Source organism: Esox lucius, chromosome 14, assembly GCF_011004845.1.
Source record: "Esox lucius isolate fEsoLuc1 chromosome 14, fEsoLuc1.pri, whole genome shotgun sequence".
Taxonomy (NCBI): domain Eukaryota; kingdom Metazoa; phylum Chordata; class Actinopteri; order Esociformes; family Esocidae; genus Esox; species Esox lucius.
Window position 1 is genome coordinate 23,243,067 of NC_047582.1, and position 19,617 is coordinate 23,262,683.

At 40.4% G+C, this 19,617-nt stretch overlaps 2 protein-coding genes across 6 annotated transcripts in view; both read left to right on the forward strand.

Moving 5' to 3' along the window:
• Nucleotides 1-8,362: 8,362 nt before the first annotated feature.
• Nucleotides 8,363-17,601, forward strand: aggf1 (angiogenic factor with G patch and FHA domains 1). Of its 5 annotated transcripts, none has more exons than XM_020053040.2 (16): nt 8,363-8,453; nt 8,540-8,601; nt 9,756-9,964; nt 10,065-10,164; nt 10,314-10,537; nt 11,057-11,191; nt 11,275-11,475; nt 11,902-11,971; nt 13,768-13,879; nt 14,005-14,056; nt 14,154-14,255; nt 14,336-14,507; nt 15,123-15,202; nt 15,494-15,621; nt 16,428-16,527; nt 16,904-17,601. In XM_020053040.2, exons 3-16 carry the CDS (start codon nt 9,764-9,766, stop codon nt 17,117-17,119), a joined length of 1,893 nt encoding a protein of 630 aa, XP_019908599.2. In that variant the 5' UTR covers nt 8,363-8,453; nt 8,540-8,601; nt 9,756-9,763; the 3' UTR covers nt 17,120-17,601. The 5 variants fall into 5 exon arrangements, with proteins under 5 accessions (XP_019908599.2, XP_019908600.2, XP_010876387.2 ...); XM_020053041.2 differs by having other exon boundaries at nt 13,771-13,879; XM_010878085.4 differs by lacking the exon at nt 11,902-11,971 and adding an exon at nt 13,065-13,506.
• A 239-nt stretch (nt 17,602-17,840) lies between these two features.
• Nucleotides 17,841-19,617, forward strand: part of pde8b (phosphodiesterase 8B) — a 58,244-nt gene continuing 56,467 nt past the window's right edge. The window contains exon 1 of the mRNA XM_020053543.2: nt 17,841-18,042. Within this exon, the coding sequence (XP_019909102.1) occupies nt 17,992-18,042 (51 nt within the window). The 5' untranslated portion in view covers nt 17,841-17,991. The remainder of the gene's footprint in view (nt 18,043-19,617) is intronic.

Below are 19,617 nucleotides of genomic sequence, written 5' to 3' on the forward strand. Positions count from 1 at the left end.
TGGAAAATCAAGCTGATATGCAATAATGTTTTTTTTTATAGTTTGTTTTGCCATACATTAGTTTACAGATGTATCTAAAAATGTACAGTTTCGGTATATAGATTGATTTACAGCATGTATAGGGAGATCTGCAGACGAATGGGTCCATGAGCCACATTAAGCAGGAGAATGCATACCACTTCATACAAAGTTTCAAGTCTGTAGGTCAAATGGATTTTAGTTTCTATGGGCCAAATTAAAAGTGACAAATCTATGCTTGAGTTATTTCGACAGCCTTATGGTCTGATAAATATTTTAGATTATATTAGTACAGAAATATTGAATAAAGAATGTGTCTTTGTAAAATTGAAATTCAGTTGCACAATCTTTTATTTATTTGGACCAAAATAATTGCCATTTCAACCCAGTCTAGAACTTGACCACTCAGGTAAATGTATAAGTTCACATAAAATTCAATATACACTGCACTGCAAATTGAACGTTTTTGTTCCTCACACAAAACTTTCATTTTCAACTTTTTTGGAAAGAAAAGTAAAAGGTGCAGTGGTCTCTTAATTCTTTCTGGAGCTGTATATACCTTATATTTTTTTCAGGTAAATGTGCATTAATAAGTGCAGAATTTTGGATACAGTAAGAATTTGCCTTTAACAAATTAATTTGATGGAATTCTACGTCATGTTAGGCTTTATGTTATATTAGCTGAATCATTTTTTAAATATCATGGTATTCTGGCTTCATTTACACACTCTGCCCAATTCTGCAAAATATCGGATCAGATTCAGTAGGTCGAATTCTGAATTTGAAGTCTTCTTTCATTAATAAATCATAATTTTAAAAATACTCACACACTAGCGACCCTTTCAAAACCTCCACAACTCAAATAAGGGTAGCAACTCACCCCGTTGTTAACCACTGCATTAGGCCAGCGTTCAGGAAATGATTGGCTAGTCCAAAGAAACATTTAAGTGAAACCGACTTTGTCTAAAGGCAAAGACGTCAAATGCAGGTAGAAAATGGCCCAATAGCTCTTGACACGTATTTTATCTCTCAAGTCTTTTCCACGAATTTGGAGCTGGCGTTACTATCTATCACCTTCGTCCCAGAACGACTTCCCTCTCGACACTTCCCTCCCTCCCATCCGCCTCCCAGCTCGCCCAGAACTCCAGCTTCCATCCCTGCATGGCGTTTAGTCCTTCCTGTTCCTATCCCTCCTGTCCTTTCCATTGTCTATCTCAATCACAAAACTGCCTGGGGCTTTAACAATGGCTGTAAGCTTATCGGATGTCAGGTAGCTTAGCTTTGCACCAGTATCGCTGTATTTCACTGTGACTTGTAATGACTGTTTTCTTCGAGTGGTTGAAGGCAGAATGCAGGAACACTGAGAAAATGTACAGTCCTGTTTTGGTGGTGTATTACAATACTGGATATGCTGCACATGTATCAGAGGCTGAGTGCCTTTCGTTTATAGAAAGGTTATTATCACGCTGAGCATTACACCACATCTCAAATTACAGAAGACCAGAGGACCAGCGGTTTTAGCAGCTCCAACAACAGCCTATTGACCCTTGTCAAGAAGACATGTTCTGTGTTTTTCTAGTTCCAGCAGTATCCAATAGATTAGTGAGAGGGAATTGGGGAGTGGTAATGGTGCTGCTGTGTTAATCATTCATTTAGTGTCTGGCTAGTTTCAGTCTCTCATCTACTGTTGTTAAAGCAGATTTTCTGGAGAGCTGACGCACTTGGCAAGTTCTGGATGTTGTCTCAAAATAAATCACTCGGTTCCCTCTGGTCCCCCCTCTCTCTCAGCGTAGAGACAGAGTGTTGGTCTTGGATGCTCTGTAAAACCCAGTTGAGCCCCTGTCCAAGCATAAATAATGTAGTTCCTTATGGAAATTAGAACATGTAAATGTTGTGTCTTGCTGTGTTTGTCATTTACTTGGAACAAATGTTCAATTTGGTTATATTTGATTTGGTATTCACTGAGTATAAGTGAGCAACTTGGGGGAACATTGGTTTGTATTGGTTTGGTTTGCACCCCAATACTCAAATAAAAGTTATTTTTAAGTATGCACTCCTGCCAACTGCATTTGTCGCCTATCTTTATTTTCATGAAAATTTACTGTGGCTGCGTACATAACATAACCTTTCTTTAAAGTCAAGTTAACCTTTCTCTATGTCAAGTTAGCCCTTAGAGGATCTGATGGTACACAGCAAATGATGCTGTGTTAAATCAACACTGACAGTGTTACCTATATCACTGGTCCCGTGAAAACCAGGTCCTCACGTATTCACATTGCTTAACCAAGTGCCTTTCCTTTCAAGTGAATTTTAGAGTTACCATCCCTGTGTTGCATTAACCAATTTAACCAACAGAGATTGTAAGTAAATATATTGTCATCACAATGTTATTATTTAATTTTTTACATCCCTTTTTGAGTAATGTGTACACACACCTAAGACACTAATAGCATCATTTTTTATATAATACATGAATTGTATATTTGTTTGAAACTTTTTTATGTTGTTGTCCACCAATCACAAGTTGGGTGCTGCTCCCAATATTCCAATGGGCAGGCAACGATTGTGGACAGGTAAGCTTTTATTTGAACAAGCATATAAACTGATTTAATTGTAGCCTATTTTTGGGGCCACAATGTACTGCTCCTTCATGGCTGACTGCTCTTTCAGCATTTACCATTTTCCTATCCAATAAACTGGCAGAAAAATATATTAATAAAATAAACACTTCAAATAAAAATCTCCTGAATACCCTGAGCTTTTTAGTGATCTATGCACCCAACAGTAAATTATTATGTATGGTGGAGACATGGTTTACAGTTTGAATCAAAGAATAATTGTGTACAAGAAAGCTTACAACGAGAATCATTCCAAGAATGTCTGTAGTAGGATGGATGCTTTTGTCAAGACTTAAAAAAAAATGTGTTAATGACTTAGCTAAATTGTCATTAAAAAGGTAAATTACAGATATCTAGATACCACATGGCAAAGAAAATGCATATATATTGAATGTTTTGGAAATGCCAAGAACAAACCCATAGATTTGAGGTTGTTTTTCACAGATGTGTGGACGGTCTGAAAGGCTGAATCCCTACTAACATTTTTTAGTTCAAGTAAAGTTCAAACACAGCTTTAAAACACATCAAAGTACATTCATTACGTCAATCCCATTTTAAACAGACTTCACACTCCATACAGTGTGACAATCCACAGATTCTGTGGGAACCTCCTGTCGCTAAAGATCTTATCTCTCTCCTGGAGGATGTATAAACAGTTTCGGCCAATCACCCAGGGTAGCATCATAAAGCATGGCAATATAATCACTCAAGTCTCTGCCTGCAAGTCCCATGTTACATCTTTAGCATTTTACTTTCAATTTCATCATGCTCTCTTTGGATTCCACAACATTACTTTTTATGCATACCCATTAAACAATATTTAATATTCCATATTTATTTTTTTATTTTATTATTTACATTTTATCTTCATTCCCAACCGATTTAATTCACTTTACTGACTAGGAATTTTCCATCAATAATTTAGGCACTATCGCAGCAGTCTGTCTGAATTGTCTTCAAATTCATCTTCCCCCTCAAATTTCAAAAGATTTGTTTGTGGTCACAATTTAACAAGTTAAATAAATGTTTATCACTTCTCCATTATTTGTCCATTTTCCCAGTTTATAATTTTTAAATATAGCCTTTTTTTCTTCACATCAATATGATAGGTTGTAGGTGTACTGAATATTTAGGGCAAACACAGGTGAATGACATAGACTAATTAACTAACAAGGACAGAAACTCTAAATAAGGACATGACACTAACAATCAAGGAAACAAAAACAAGGACTGGAACAATCCCATTAGGATGGAATCGTTACAAAGATCGAGGTGATGAAAGCAAGTGTTTGTCCCTCCATAGTCATGATTTCAAATGTAAAAGATGAAAACAATGTATTTGCTCTCGTTGTTTTTCATATAGACATTTCTATTTTGACGTTGGTACCAATACAATATAACAATGGGACAGGGGCATCACAGTTTAAATTGCAGAAGTAATCACATATGATGTCTGTCAGTTTACATACATGGCTCAACTCAGATCTGGCTTCCACATTTAACTCACTCCCTCCAAACGGGAGAGCTGCAGTGAGCGGCCACAGTGAGTGTGGCAGCAATTTACTGCCTTGCTCAGGGATCTGATCGTTATATTCATTGGTCCAATGTTATTACTGCTAGCTAACACTAAAGGTTTGACCAAGGGCATAGGCGTGCGGGGGCAGGGTTGGCAGGGAAAACATGTCCCTCCCAACGATAGAAGAAGATAAATTGGTCCCCCAAAATAAAAAGAACACTTTACTCCACCTTGTTGGAGCAATTTTGAGCATTTACAGAAATGTATTTGTCTTTGCTGGTCATCTCTTCCATTTATGGCAGGAGTCAATACAATTGCAGGAGAAAGACACAGATGTGGGCGGTAGGTGTTTTATTCTCTACTTAGGCCAGACACGACTTGCGTATCTTGAATGACCCTGATATAATGGCCTCCATTAGCTTAGTATTTATAGAGTCACTGGTTTATAATGGATAGATGTGCTTGCTCACTCTAGAAAAGACTCCAGAAAAGACCATAAAGAAAAATGCAATTGGAAGAGGGATGAGTTAAGATCTCACAAGCACTTTGAGTTTTGATGTTTGTGCAATCTGAATTGTCACCAGCTTCAAATTGCAAGCCTACGTTGAATCGTCTGATTATTTTTGTGAAATGTGAAATCAGATCCAAGTATGTGCATTTTATAAAGTTAGAGGGAGAAATATCCTTTTGGAGGAGCATCTGTAAAACATGTCACCACTAAGAAATAAAATGACCATAGTAGTTCATAGCATTGTTGATGATCGATGACTGTAGTGTAGCTGGGCTATTATTCAGCAACCTAGATAGGTGTTATCCACTGGCCGGTCAATGACCCTCACCCTTTAATATAGTCTCTTAAAATCACCCAGTAACATTTCACACTTCAACCCTACAGCCACACATGAACACACACACACAATGGCCAAGAGAAACTTCACATTTCACCCCTACTGCCACACATGATCACACACACATAATGGCCTAGTAAAACTTCACACTTCAAACCTAATCTCCCCTATCCCAGTAGATACTCAGATGTGGAAAAACGCAGGGTACACTGGACAAACGCACACACACATATTAACCAACACGCCATGCTCTGTTAAACTGGGACCATATCTGTCGAAGACGTTAACATCAACACATTATCCCTCACAGTCTTACATAACATGGAAATTGTGGTAGTGACTGACCATCGGGCCAAACTTAGTGTTAATGAACTAACAGGGTGAGGTTGCTTAGAAGATTTCCTCAATATGGGGGTGATGGGTAATGTGTGTGTGTGTGTGTGTGTGTGTGTGTGTGTGTGTGCGTAAACCTCTGTTTGCGTGTGTGTGTGTGTGTGTGGGCGTAGGCCTCACTGTCCTTCTGATGGACAGATTTAGTAATTGATCATAAGCAATCTGGTGCAAAGAGCCGGCAGCACAGGATGACTCTTTACATGTTATTGCAGGACACTCGGAAAGGCTCACAGTATAACAACATAGTGAAACACACGGCTGGTGGTTCCTCTTCAGGTGTGCTGAAGAAAATAATTTCAATGACTAAAACTCTTTCCCACACATTTATTTACTGTGTTGAGGTTTTTGCCTTTCCACCTTCGCCAGAATATTAGGATGATGAATATGTGATGCTTTCTGAACTCCTGCGTGCAGCAACTTCGGGTCATTAATAGAAATTGCATCTTACAGGGAACAAAGTTCAGCGGGGTGTGCTCCTGCATGCAGGGACTTACTTGCGGAACACGGTGGGAAACGGAGAGCTGACGAGACCACATGATTACACAGGGATGGTCGGAATTGATACATTTAAAACTGATCCTCACAGTCTTAGTTTTGTTCATTTAAAGGCTGTGAAGTTTTCACAGTCAAAACAATATTTGAAGCAACATTTGTTCAGTGAAAATGATCATGGATCATTTTATTTAGGTTTTCTCAGTGTATATAACAAATATGTGTCATCTGAATGCACCTATTCCAGTTACTGCAGTTTGAGGTCTTGGAGAAATGAAAAAAAAAGCAGGACAACAGAGTGTTATTCAGGTGGAGTCTGGGAGAAGGATAGGGAAGAACTTCTGGTGGAGCTGCAATCATTCATCCAGCTGTGATGTCCCCATGCCACATGGTTTGACGCCTGGTATTAAAAGCCAATCCCATCCATTATATTGATATTCATTATACAGCTGACTGACAGCTTATTCAGGGAAGCTGACACCTCACTAAGATGAACTGCCTCAGGCATTTGGAGAGCACAGACCCAGGCAGGAAATCAAGTCTTGCGTATCCCAATTGATTCAAACACGCATGGAAGCGTGCACGCGCACACGCAAGCAAGACACACACCTCTCACAGCCCAATGTCAATGCACATGACAGCAGTGTGTCAAAGTCTCCTGACAGACAGAGCAGACTGATTTGACTCCAGCTCAAATTGCCCTTCATCAGTCCAGCCCACCTGGCTGGTGGGTAATTGAACTTCCCATAAGGGAGCTGCTGTCATCAGTGTGCATTTGTGAGTTTTTGCATGTTTGGGACAGTCGTCTTATGTGTGGTGTTTTTCCAATATCTACCAATGATTTCTGAGGCTTCCAAGGACAGCAGGCATCCCAAACACTTTTATTTGTAATTCTACCAGCCTGACACACTCAAAGTAGAAAACCAGTTGTGTACTTTGCATTCAGGTGGTTTCACAGGGAACTAAACTTTGCATTGCATCCTACTGCTTCTCTATTAATCTTTTCACTCACAAAAATGTTAAAGATGACAGTCCAATTTAACGTACTGTATACCCCACAAGGGATACTTTAAATAGAAATGATATAGTGGTTTTCATCAGGTAGAGGAGTTTTCAGATAAATGGCCAAAAGTAAAATACTTTCTTAGCAAAGTTCTCGGTTAAGAATTTTGCAATGACTACTTGGCAGTAGTCTGAGAGATTCTGGAACTTTCTTTCCAATAGGTTAGTTACCGACTAGAAATGTATCCAAACAAGTTTCATCCTACCTGAACATCTTGACATTTTTGTCTTGGTTTGATGGAAGTCATGGTTTGAATATACTGGGCCTTTAGAAGTATCAGATCAGATCTACCAGCTCCCACTCCCTGGGTGCACTACTGACCAAACAAGCAAGTTGCCACGCATACATACTTGCCAATGCATGAAGAGTTTACATGGTAACACCACCACAGCAATAAGTGTATTTGTTATATTAGAAACCAGGATATATTGAACCTGATTCAGGTCATTTAAATGTTGTTTATAGAGTAACACAATATTATAAATACTTCTTCTGTCCTGACAGAAAACATATAGATAGTTCAGGATGGTGGGATAGAAGCAGAGGAAGGGAAAGAGACAAAAGACACAGGGATGAAGGAGTAGGCACACATAGTTCTATGTATGTGTGTGTGCATGCTCTACAGTGAGAAATGAGCTAATGTGGCAAGTAACTGGCAGTCTTTATCTTAAGCCCCTTGAAAGTTCACCAACAGCACAATGAGGTCATCGCTACGCCTGTTATGCAAATACCAATTTAGGGTGTTAAAGTGCATTAAAGCTAATGGCTTGGGTGTTACATAACTGACTCATCACCATCATCACATCCTGTTTTGTGAATGTGGGTATGTATTTGGCCCATACCTACAATGGGCAACTACCGTCTTTCCGAGGCTTTGCCTGTAAAATGAGTCAATTCATTAAGCCTATATTTGAACCCAATTAGAAGACAGCTGACATCTTCAGAATAATAAGAGGAAGACAACTCCTTATTCACCTCTTCCGTGTACTTTACTTTGCGTTTTGCTATATACATTTGAATTAACACTAACCTTTACCCCAAAACACAACCTTTAACCTAAACAAAATATTTACTGCAAACCCTAACCACTAACACCAGTGTTAATGTGGTTAAATGTGCTCACTTCTCAATGTGTTCATTGGTTTACATAACAATCTCAACAACTATACTTGTCATGACCCCTGCTGGTAAGAATGTGCAAGTTGTTTAGAAACTAAATTTCATGCACTACTATCATTACGTTTCTACACAATTACAGGGGTTTAATCTGATAATAAATACTATGACCTATTTTAATTATTGAGAACGTAAACCGCTGACATTCGTGCGAAGGTTCGGTTTGACCAGAGATATCCAAATACTGTGTCCATTTTTACTCCAAACCACGGGTGGCGCTCTCCACAAACTGTGTGGTCTTCTATCGTAGATTATAAAACGAAACAATGACGTAGATAAAATGGCGGCCTCGGTCGAAGTGGATCGTAAACACATCAACTGTACCAATTGTAACTTACTTTATTATCAACAAAACATGTGGTCGGGTGTGTCAGCAATTCAGGGTGGTTACAAGATGTTTATGTTCAACTTTCAGGTTGATATTCTTGGCGGAGATATACGAAGGCGAGCGTCCGAAAGAGGAAAACAAATAAATAGGTAAGAAAGACCATCTTTCCAGCGAACGTCAACGTTACCAGATAGTATTTTTCTTCAATGCTATGCTAGCTTATTTTGAAGATATGTATTTTATTGTCTGTTTAGTTCGCCCATTATGCCCATTGTAATTTGAAGCGAAAGAAACACGTTAAACCGATTTCCCGAAATGTTGTACAGTATGTGGGTTAACGGTCACCGCGAGACGAAAACGGTATAATGATGAGTACGAGATCAATGACTAGATCATAATTTCTCCGCCCCTCAATATGGCGCGTCCTGGCAACAGAATAACTTATGCCAGTTTGATTTGCTTCTTGAATAGGCCTATAGGTCTGTTCACTCCCATCAACTTCATGTACTGTTCACTGAGGGGGGAAAAGCACATAGGTAGTTGGTAACAGGGTATCCACCATTTCACATTACCTGTCCTTGGAATCAATCTTTATTTATTTTTATCAATATACGGCTACATTGTCATTGCAGGATATGACTACTATGCTGTTTGGTTTATTGATTTAACTGACAGTTAGATTACATTGGGTTGTCAATGTAAAATAGGCAAATTATACACAAAGCTCAAGAACTAGGCAAATATCCATAGCTTCAGTGGGTATTATGTTCTTTTAGCATTTTTTTCAGTACACATGCTTCTGTGTACACTATACACCAATACTCATTTTCTGACAAAAGGTCATGAAATATCTTCACCCTATCAAATCCTCTAATAGCATAGCCTGGATTGTCCTGTACTGTAGGGCTGTTTCAACTGCTTCCATTGAGTGAGGTGGTGGGGTAATTGGAGAGTGGATGTGTCTTGGAACAATTTAAGAAAAACTTTGCATTAGAACTTTGCTGGGTTACTGGCATGCCAACAGTGTTCTTGGGCCACACATGTCTGTGCAAGTCGGTTTAGCTAAATACAGGGTTTGTGTTGGAAAAGGGTTGCCTTGCCTCTATTGACTTATTGTGGTAGATCGGGCAACTAAAAGCTCTATCATGGTTGTTGACCAGTGTTATAGAAACTTGGAGCAGCTGCAATGAGGCAAGGCAACAAGTGGCCTTTCAGGTAGTAAGCAATGGATATTAATAAAGTAAATAATAAAGCTAGGATGTTATAGCAATTGTTTTACAGGTTATTTGTTTGTCAATGACAGTCTGGAGTATGGCGACAAACGGAGATGAGGCAAGTGGAGCAGATGAGGGCTCGGAGTCTGAGGTGGCTGAGCTTCGTCAGAAAGTAGAGTCTCTACAGCAAGAACTGAAAAACTGCAAAAAAGAACTAACCAAATTGCAGAAACAACTGATTAAGTCGGAGCGCCTTCAGAAGAGCACAGAAAGCTATAATGAAGATCTGAGGAAACAGGTAACCAACAAGAGAAATTGCGCCCTCATTTAATAAATCAGAAATGCACAATTGAGTTAATCACCGCAAACATTTTTCCTGACGTGATTTCATACAATAGGTCGACAAACTGAATACAGATATTCATGAACGGAAAAAGAAGGTAAAAGAGCGAGTTGAAGCTGAGACCCAGACAGAGCAATATACCTGGTCAGAAACAGGTGAGCCATCATACAAAGTTTGTGTTCATCGAAACACCACCCATTCTCATTTCCCAGAACCGGCAGTTTGTGGCTGATTCCGGATGAAATTGTCGGTTTCCTGTTGCTCCACTCACACATACGTTGTCCCTTTTCTGTGTGATATTTAGATTATTACAACTACTACTATGGAAGTGGCATCTACCAGAATGATGGTCTGGCTACAGACACCCAGGGGACTGTCATGGTTGAGGGGCAGGAACTCACCGATGCTTCAGCGATGACCGCTGTAGAAGCAACTACTGACACGGCTACAGACACAATTACAGACACAGCCACTGCAATGGTTACAGAGGGGTCTGTAGAGGGTGGCGTTAAAGCTGCAAACACACAGGTGAGATTGATTTCTGTCTTAATAAATTTTTCTTGTCAATAAATGTTTCACTTGTTCTCTTCTTTAGTTTTCATGTAGTGTCCATTTGTATCTATGGCCCTGTCAAACTGCAACAAGTCCAAACAGATTGGAAAGATTTGAAGATTGATGCGAGCTTTCGTGTCAAGAAATGTTTATCCTCCCATACTGTTCTTCCCGGCCATTCATCAGACTGTGGTACCGTCAAGTCTGTAACCTAGACTGGTGAATAGATTGGTCCTTATAAAGAGCATCTTAGACTCTAGGAGTCAAGTTAATATATTCTAACTGAGGACAGTTGGATTTTCTCTTCTGAAATACTCAAAATTTTAATTTTAAGTGCTGATCTCCCCAATGCTGGAGCACAATCACTTTTCCATGGGCTTTGGCTCAGTAGCAGTTTTTCTTAGAAACATAATTGTCATTTTGAAGGAGCCCTAGATACCAAATGTTTTAGGTTGATGATAAAGACCAGAGTTCAGAGTCTTGTTTCTGATCCAGCAGGAGGTTGATGCAGGCTCCATAGCTGACATGCTGAGGGCCACTGCTCAACAGGCCATGACTCAGACTGGCTTTGTGTTTGATGAGACCACAGGGATGTACTACGACCACAGCACCGGCTTCTACTACGACTCGGTAAAACACACACACACAAACGCATGCAATTCCAACTTGGATTTTCTTTGTAAGTCTTTAATTGTGTCTCTGTGTCCCTGCAGGCTAGTCAGTTGTACTATGACAACAACACAGGGATGTACTACTACTATGATGCAGAGAGTGGCAAATATCAGTTCCACTCCAGGATAGAGATTTCTGCTGAACAACCTGCCTCAGAGGCCAAACAGGAGAAAAAGAGCCAGGACAAGAAAAGCAGGAAGTGGAAGAAAGGCCCAGAGAAAGCCTCTCATCAGGACGATAAGGTAGCTGACCTACCTTGCCTGTGATCAACCAGAAAAAGTGAAAGATTTGCAGTTTATTCTGGATATGTGCCTTTTAAAATAAGGATTTTTTTAAAGGAGTTTTCCAGTAGTTCAACTTTTTTTTAAATTTGATTGTGTGTGTAACTAACCTGTTTAAAGTACTACTCATTGGCCGACACGAGACACACAGGCTGTCCAAATTCACATGTTCAATAGACATTCTAATTGACTTGTTAGCAACCATTTCTACCCTAATCAGTGTGGGCTCAGTTTTCTAAAACGTCCGTGGGTAACTGTAGACTTTTTGCAGGCGTTCTAGTCTTGGTTATTTCTCCTGTAGAGTGTGACATTTCTGTCAGGAACAATATTCAGGCTATCGCTTGCTGCTGCTGTTTAGTTGACTTAATACTATTCCTCTGGTCATAGGTAGAAGACGTGACTAACTCACTGGCTAACATGAAGATTTCCTATTTGTGGAACTCAGCTTCTTGTAGAGGTACACGTCTCACATCTCTCTCAGAGACACTTAGAGACATTTTAAAGGGCTACAACAGAACATATTGCAAATGTGTCTGTGCCTGAACTCTGTGTTGCACTGCCTGTCCATGTGGATAGAGTTGGTTATGTCAGTAGGATATGCACCCTCCCTCAAAGAATTCCATTTACCCACGACATAAACCTTCTCCCACGTAGCTCATATACGGTTGGTGGATACCAAGTGAGCATTGTCTGTTGCCTATTAAATTAATGTTGAAATTTGGGATGGCGAGGTGGCTTAGTGGTATTGGCATCTGTCTAGTGTCAAACGAAGGCCCCTGGTTCTGATCCCCTATCACCAAGGTGAATATTATGTTATTCTGTCCTTGTGAGGCAGTTAACTCCAATTGGTTTTCCTTCCCGAAAAAAATTAATCAAATTACCTGGTAAAATAACTGGTCCATCGGCCTTGATGTCTATGTCCATAGACCCTGAATGGACATGGTCTTTACCTGGTTTAGACAGGTGTGTTTTGGTTTCATTCAGATTAACCCATGTTAGACTCGAACGTGGACATCTGTGATTTGTTTTGAATGGGACTAAATTTGAAAGGCCAAATGTTTGCCTACTCTGCAACGTTTTCTCTAGTGCTGTAGTGAGGGGTACCTATTTCATTCTCCTTGAGTGCGAGAGGTATGCACTTTAAAACGGTCCAACAGTTGATTTCACATAGACATTTTCTATTGTTTTCTTTAAACTGCAGACTGCAGAAAAACCCTGATGCATGAAAGGTATAGACCACACAGCTTCAGTTCAAAACCCAGACAAGTTCAGGTCTCAGAGTTTTGGCTTGGTCTGGTCAGTCATATTTTTTTGGGGATCGTTTACATTTTGTTGCAGGTTGTGTGAGTACACTGACTTTGCTGTACTGTAATATGGCTAGTGTTTTTGAAAACTGAGCCCCGTATCTAAAAAGGAATCTAAATACAGGGAGGTTCGAATGCCCACTGTCCAAATTCTTAGTCTCTTATGCCCTGTGTCGGCCAACTGAGTCTGGAGATGCTTCGGGTGCATCCTCCCTTCTGATTGGTTGCCGGTCTGCTGACTGACAGGGCCTTGTAAAGGTGAAAGATGAGGAGCTGGAGCTTGAGGAATGGGTGGAGCGGAGAATCCCCAAGAGAGGCGAGGCCTCACGCCGGCCAAGGGACCGGTCTCTGAGTCCAGATGCTCCTTCCAGAAGAAAACGGGCGAAAAGTGCTGAACACTCCCCGAAGAAGAAAAGGAAGAAGGACCGGTCGCACTCTGATGTGAGCAGCTTGAAGAGGAATAAGAAGACTAAATCAGAAAAACCCAGCAGGAAGAAGAAGAAGAAGAAGAGAAAGAAGGCTAAATCTGCTCCTGTGTCACGGAGTGATGACTCAAGTGGGAACAGCGAGCCCGAGGAGGGGGAGATCACCGAGTCGGAGGGAGAATGGAGGTCCACCTCTTCCTCTTCCTCTTCGTCCCCCCTCCTCACCAAAGACAGCTCAGAGTCAGAGATGGAGAGTCAGGAAGGTGAGAGGAGGGACACTGTTTAGAGTTCTTCCGTCTGTCAACTTGTTTATTTCCATGTGTTTTCTAAGGGGTTTCTTTAGAGGTAAATGCAGAATGAAATGGAGCGCAGAAATCTGATAACTGATCACCGGTCGGTTTCAGTGTTCCTTCTAGTTAGAAATATTAATGGTCAGCAGAAACGGCAATGATTACAGGTCCACCAGCCGGCATGTCCATAAGTGTGATATAGTGCTACATTGATATAATGTGTTGTGTTCCCAGTAGTTGAGGAGGTCTGGCCCCCCTGTGTGAGGGTGACCGTGGTCAGATCTCCAGTGTTACAGACTGGAACACTCTTCATCATCACTGCTGACTCTCCAGCCACCATCGGCAGGTTAGTACAGTGCTGCAGTCTCTGCACCATTTCTGATTAAATGGCCATTCCATCGTATTTACCACCAGGGGGAGATGAGCTCAGATGAAATGTGCTGTTTTTTTTACAAAATGCTATGTTTCCAGGGAGAAGGAAATGAACCATGCCATCAGAATATCTGAAATGGGAATCAGTAAGGTATAGCAACATTGTATTAACGTTTTAGATTCTGCTACATTGTGTCGGTAGAACTCACTGGTGGGTATTGATGGTATATGATATGTTTCAATGCCAGTTTCATGCAGAGGTGTACTTCGACCAGGACCAGCAGTGCTACATGCTAGTGGATCAGGGAAGCCAGAACGGGACAGTCCTCAATGGCAACCGGATCCTGCAGGTTGGTCTGACGAACAAACACAACACACAGCTTGCTTGGAAAGTGAGGTAGTCACGGTGCTGCTTTCTCTCCTCACTTAGCCCAAAGCTAAGTGTGAGCCTTGCCCTCTGACCCATGGGGATGAAGTGAAGATGGGAGAGACAGTTCTGTCTTTCCACATCCACTCTGGAACAGACACCTGTGATGGCTGTGAACCTGGACAGGTCATGGCTCACCTCAGCAAGCACCAGAGAAATCAGCTGCTGCAGACAGGTACTGAACACCTGATGCTATAGAATATACAAATATTTCATCCATCTCTGTGTGCGATCTTGTAAGACCTGAGACTAATGTAAAGTAACCCTGTTTGGAAAACACCCTCCATTCACCTTTTTTGGTTAAGAAACACCCTCCTATGCTATGATTTAAAGAACATGAAACCTGACTATAATAGTTCCTAAAATAAAGCCCCATGGTGGATATGATCAGATTTCTTGTAGATCGAATACTCATTTCACTCATTAAAATCCAAATCAATCCATAACAATTTTGAAATGCGTTTTTCTGAATTTTTTTGTTGTTATTCTGTCTCTCACAGTTGAAATAAACCTACCATTAAAATTATAGACGGATCATTTCTTTGTCAGTGGGCAAATGTACAAAATCAGCAGGGGATCAAATACTTTTTTCCCCCTCACTGTATATAATAATAAAACCTGTTAGACTGTATGCTGCAATATGATCTCCCTTAACAGTGGTGAATGCATATGTTTTGTCATTAAGCTTACATTATAATTAGCCTACCATAATTATAATTTATGTGCATCAAAGTTCTTAATGTCCCCCCACATTTTTTACATTTATTATTCTTGATGGGTTGTTCCACAGGTCCTGCTATAACCAAGGAGGACAAAGAGTTGCTCCGACAGAAAGAACTAAAGCAGATGAAGGTCAAATATGGCCTGAAGGTGAGTAACTGGTTCCTACACCCTGGCTACACCATCATCAGTCTTCCCTCCTGCATTTCCCATGGGTTATCCTTTGTTGACAATGTATTTGCCAATAAGATCGTCACCTGCCTTATTTTCATCTGAAACGGTTCCAGTTATTTTTTGCTTACCGATTGTTGTTGACGTGCGTTGCTGGAAATAATGAAATGCCGTAGCTTACCACCTTTTGCCTTTTGATCATTTGAGCAGTAAACATGATATTAGTATTTGGCCCTGTGTTTAGTAAGTTTTTCTTCTGTCTCCCCACAGAGTGCTGAATATGAGGAGGCTAAAGCCCTGAAGAACCCCCGGTATGTGGACCGAGCAGAGTCTCGCCGTCAGACGGTGGGCAGCGAGGGAGCCTTCCAACGCGATGACGCGCCCGCCTCTGTGAATGTGTATGTAGCCATGATATGTGTAGCTTGTTGTGTTTGTATTGCTATACTTGTATGAATCTAATCAGGAAAAGTCAATTTCGCCGGTCTTCACTAAATAAATTAGGACTGGGGGGTGTGTGTGTTTAGGTTTAGGACTAGGATAAGCATTACTATAAAACTGGTTGTTGGGAACTTTGAGGATGATTAAATTAGAAGCATTCTAAGCCGGTCTGTGCTGGCCATCACCTTATACGGCTGCTAACCGTTCCATTTAAATACAATCACTGCGCCTCCAATAAGAAATTGCATGATGCATTTGTTGCAGTTCAAATCATCTGTTGTATTTATCTACTACCAAGTTATGTCCCCTGCCTTCTACCTTATCATTTCCTTTGTTACAGCTGGGATTCATTTTTAGCCTAGCTATCTGCCTGTCAGACCTTGGAAGATTTGTGAAATGCAAACTCCCCTGTAGGCATACTGTGCAGATGAAGACAACCTTTTCTGAGCCAGGAAAAATCATGCCTCAACATTATTATCATGGACATAAAGTAAATGCCATTAGATAAAAAGCTAAAACAAAGATAGTATGTTGGTTGCTGTCCTTGACCTGGGAGCTTGTTTGACCTGACTGAGTCTGTTCTAGTTGGCTGGATAGTGAGAATTAGCCAGCCTGCATGCCAGCCACTTTGGATATGGACAACCAGTCCTGCATTAATGATCTAGGACTGCGTCTTGCGCTTTGTTGCTTAAACGGCTACTATTTTCTGCATCCTGTGTCTGATTTTTCTCTGTGTCCTTATTCTCCTGTTTCCCTCCCTGTCCAGTGAGATCGGTGAGGTCAATAAGGGAAGGAAGATGCTGGAGAAAATGGGCTGGAAGAGAGGAGAAGGCCTGGGCAAAGATGGAGCCGGAATTAAAGATCCGGTAATCTTAAAATGCCCCCTTTCTGTTAGGAGTTCTCTTCCTTGTATTTCTTGTTTTGAAATGTGATTCTTTTCCTTTTTAATGAATATATATACTGTTTAAATGATCACAGCCTGATTGTTAGACTTTTGCCCCAGCTAACACCTGACTAATGAACAAATAGTCAATACCCCAGAGTAGAATGTCATTTGTTTATTTATCTGTGTTTGCTATGTATTGGAAAACTGTGCAACACCATTCAGTCCACAAGAACTGGAGTTGCCATATCAGATTAAAATGGACCAAACGTCGAACCAATGTCCTACATCTTATTGTTGTCCCAGTTCTTTCTCCCACATCTGACATACGTTTTCCAACTGTTCCGGTTTTCCCATAGATCCAGCTAAAGATCCGGAAGTCCCAGTCAGGTCTGGGGGCGGGAGCTGCTGTGTCAGTAGATGAGGCTGGGTCTCTCAGCAGGACAAGGACTCAGAGGAACTTTGAGAAGGCCAGGGAGAGATACAATGACACCTGTCAGCAAGATACACCCACAGTCAAGAAGGAGCTGGGCCGGGCACCCAAACCCTGGGTTAAAGGAGAAGTGACTCAGTGATATCCTGCACCAGTGTTTCTGAACTGTTGTATTCTGTATGTCAGAAATGCTGGTTGCTTTATCCACCATGGGGGGTTTAATTGACTGGATTCAAAACCAAATGGTGGAGTAGTTCCATTGTTTGATCCACAGCATATAACGAAGGACTGGACTGATAATGTTACTGGTACTCAGTTAGATTTATTCCAATCTGCCCTGAATTGATTTAGCGCCATCGGTCTAGTTCTTTTAGGACTTGTGTAGTGTGAACACTAGAAGATGTGGGTTGGTCAAGTGCCCAGGGCAAAAACCTAATTGTCCCGTACATTTTAGCCTTCATTTTATTTTTTTAAGATTCTAAAGAACCTCATTGTCTTTTCTTGCAAATGTGTGACATTCCTTTCTTTGAAAAACAACTAATGTAAAGCAACAACTGCTTGTTGGCTGCATATGATATCCATGAAACTGTACAATCATGCTAAATAAATGTTGGTTTGATTTTATCTGAAGTACAATAGATGTAATTCTTGTTGACATACATTTAATTTGAAATTAAGTAAAAGTCAGAATCTGTTCATGCATGTAAATAACATGCAAGAGAAACAATATAAATAAACACGCACAGTAGGCAAGTGTATAGTTTGCGTTTTGCCACATTACCAACCCTCACATGAAAAGGCGGCACTAGGACTGCGCGGACTGTTGCCTATCTGAAACGAAGCTGAAAAACTTTTCACGGACTTCAGAATCGTAAAGTTATCGGGTCAACCGCCATCCATCTCTCAACTCAATGGAGAGAACTACCAGTAACGGATGCTATTCCGCGGTTTTCTAGAAAGGAATTATTAATCCCACCGTTTTATCACTTGCAAAGGACATCCCTGGTTCAAGACATGAGTCGTACTTCGACAGAAGAAAGAGGATTGTATAATGGGCCGCACAAGGTAATGCAACTTTTAACTGATTGATTGTTGACGGGGGGTCTGTCTTTGCAGTTGAGGATCCTTAAAATGTTACATCACGCAGAAATGTATGGATAGAGGTGAAAGTAAATTTTGTCTGTATAATTTCGTCAGACCCAGCTAGGTTTTTGTGAGTTATCTATATCAATTTATGTACTTTGCTGAAGCGACCTAAAATTACTTAGTTAATTTTTATTTGGTACGTATAGGTTTATAATCTTAGGTTATATTAGTATTGGCATCAATCCCATGAGCACAATAATTATAGACAGACATTTTCACGCTTCAAATGAATAGGGCCTAGTGCTGTGTAATCTGTCATTACAGAAGGATTTGTTGACATCGACCGAATTTGGTAATGGAAATGTTTGCCAAATTATCATTAAAAGATGACTTTTATAAGAAGATGCTTCTTAACTGTAATTATTAGTACGGACGGGAACCTACCACCCGGGGGTAGCATTCTAGTCAAGCATGTGGTGCACCTACTGAAATGTGATATTGTAATGGATACCTGTATGTTCCTTTTCGAATCTTTTTTTTATTTATTTTTTTAGGTTTATGGTCCTATTTTCTAGGGAAATGTTTTAAAGTCTTTATTGATAAATGTAATTCCACACTTCTCTATAACCTGGATTTAATATGATGAGAGCATACTTTGGTTCAAATCATTTGGATCGTACGGTGTGTAACGCATCCCCACTGTGCCAAGAATTTGATTGTTTTGTCCTTGGTCCTGTTTGATTTACAGTAGGTCTATGCTAGTTGCCAGGCAATAGGCACTTCATTGCTCAAAAGCAGACAGAGTTTTTTTTCATTTCCCTCTTTCCCTCATTCATCAACTTTCTCAAGTCCCTAAACACCTCATGCGTACCAAATCAAACAAGTCAAGTATTCACTGTTCATAAATATCAATGTGACCTCTGGAATTTAACGGTTTAAGCTATTCTGTTTCACCCATACATGAAACATGCACATAGCCTATATAGATTGATTGAAAATGTAGACCCAACACTTCCTCTTGTTTAATCAATAATTAATGAATTAGATGTATGGAGTGCTTTTCCTGGAGCGCACAGTGCAAACTCTGTTTAGGTGCCCAACCACTTTCCAGTAGTCCTAATTTAATTTCAGTGCACCCATGTGCTTTCATCAGTTGGCATTAACAGCTGCAGTTTAAGGCAACAGTTGGATGTAACTGTACAGCCACTTTTGTTCTGGACAAGACAGTCTTACCATCCTTTTACATACTGTGTATGGGAGATGTAAAGATGACATTTGATGCATTGGTCAGAAACAATATAATTTATACCTGTGCTAGATATTATAGGTTGCCCCTATATATCAAGGCACCAGATACAGCCACGGATTTGGACATTTTTCTCTGATCTAAAGTATTTTTGATTTCCCTGTTAATGGGTCCATGGCATGATTATTTACATACACTTGCACATAAACACAGTGTACACACACACTTTATTTCACAACACACACGCACAAAACAAAATGTATTTGTGCCTATATCTTCCCTTTCTGTATTGGTACATGTGAATGATT

Excerpts from the sequence above, each read along its gene's own strand:
- aggf1 (XM_010878085.4), top strand. The coding sequence starts at position 9,764 with ATGGCGACAAACGGAGATGAGGCAAGTGGAGCAGATGAGGGCTCGGAG. Across the intron at positions 13,880-14,004 it reads TCTCCAGCCACCATCGGCAG|GGAGAAGGAAATGAACCATG; the intron begins GTTAGTACAGTG and ends CTATGTTTCCAG. Across the intron at positions 16,528-16,903 it reads GAGCCGGAATTAAAGATCCG|ATCCAGCTAAAGATCCGGAA; the intron begins GTAATCTTAAAA and ends GTTTTCCCATAG.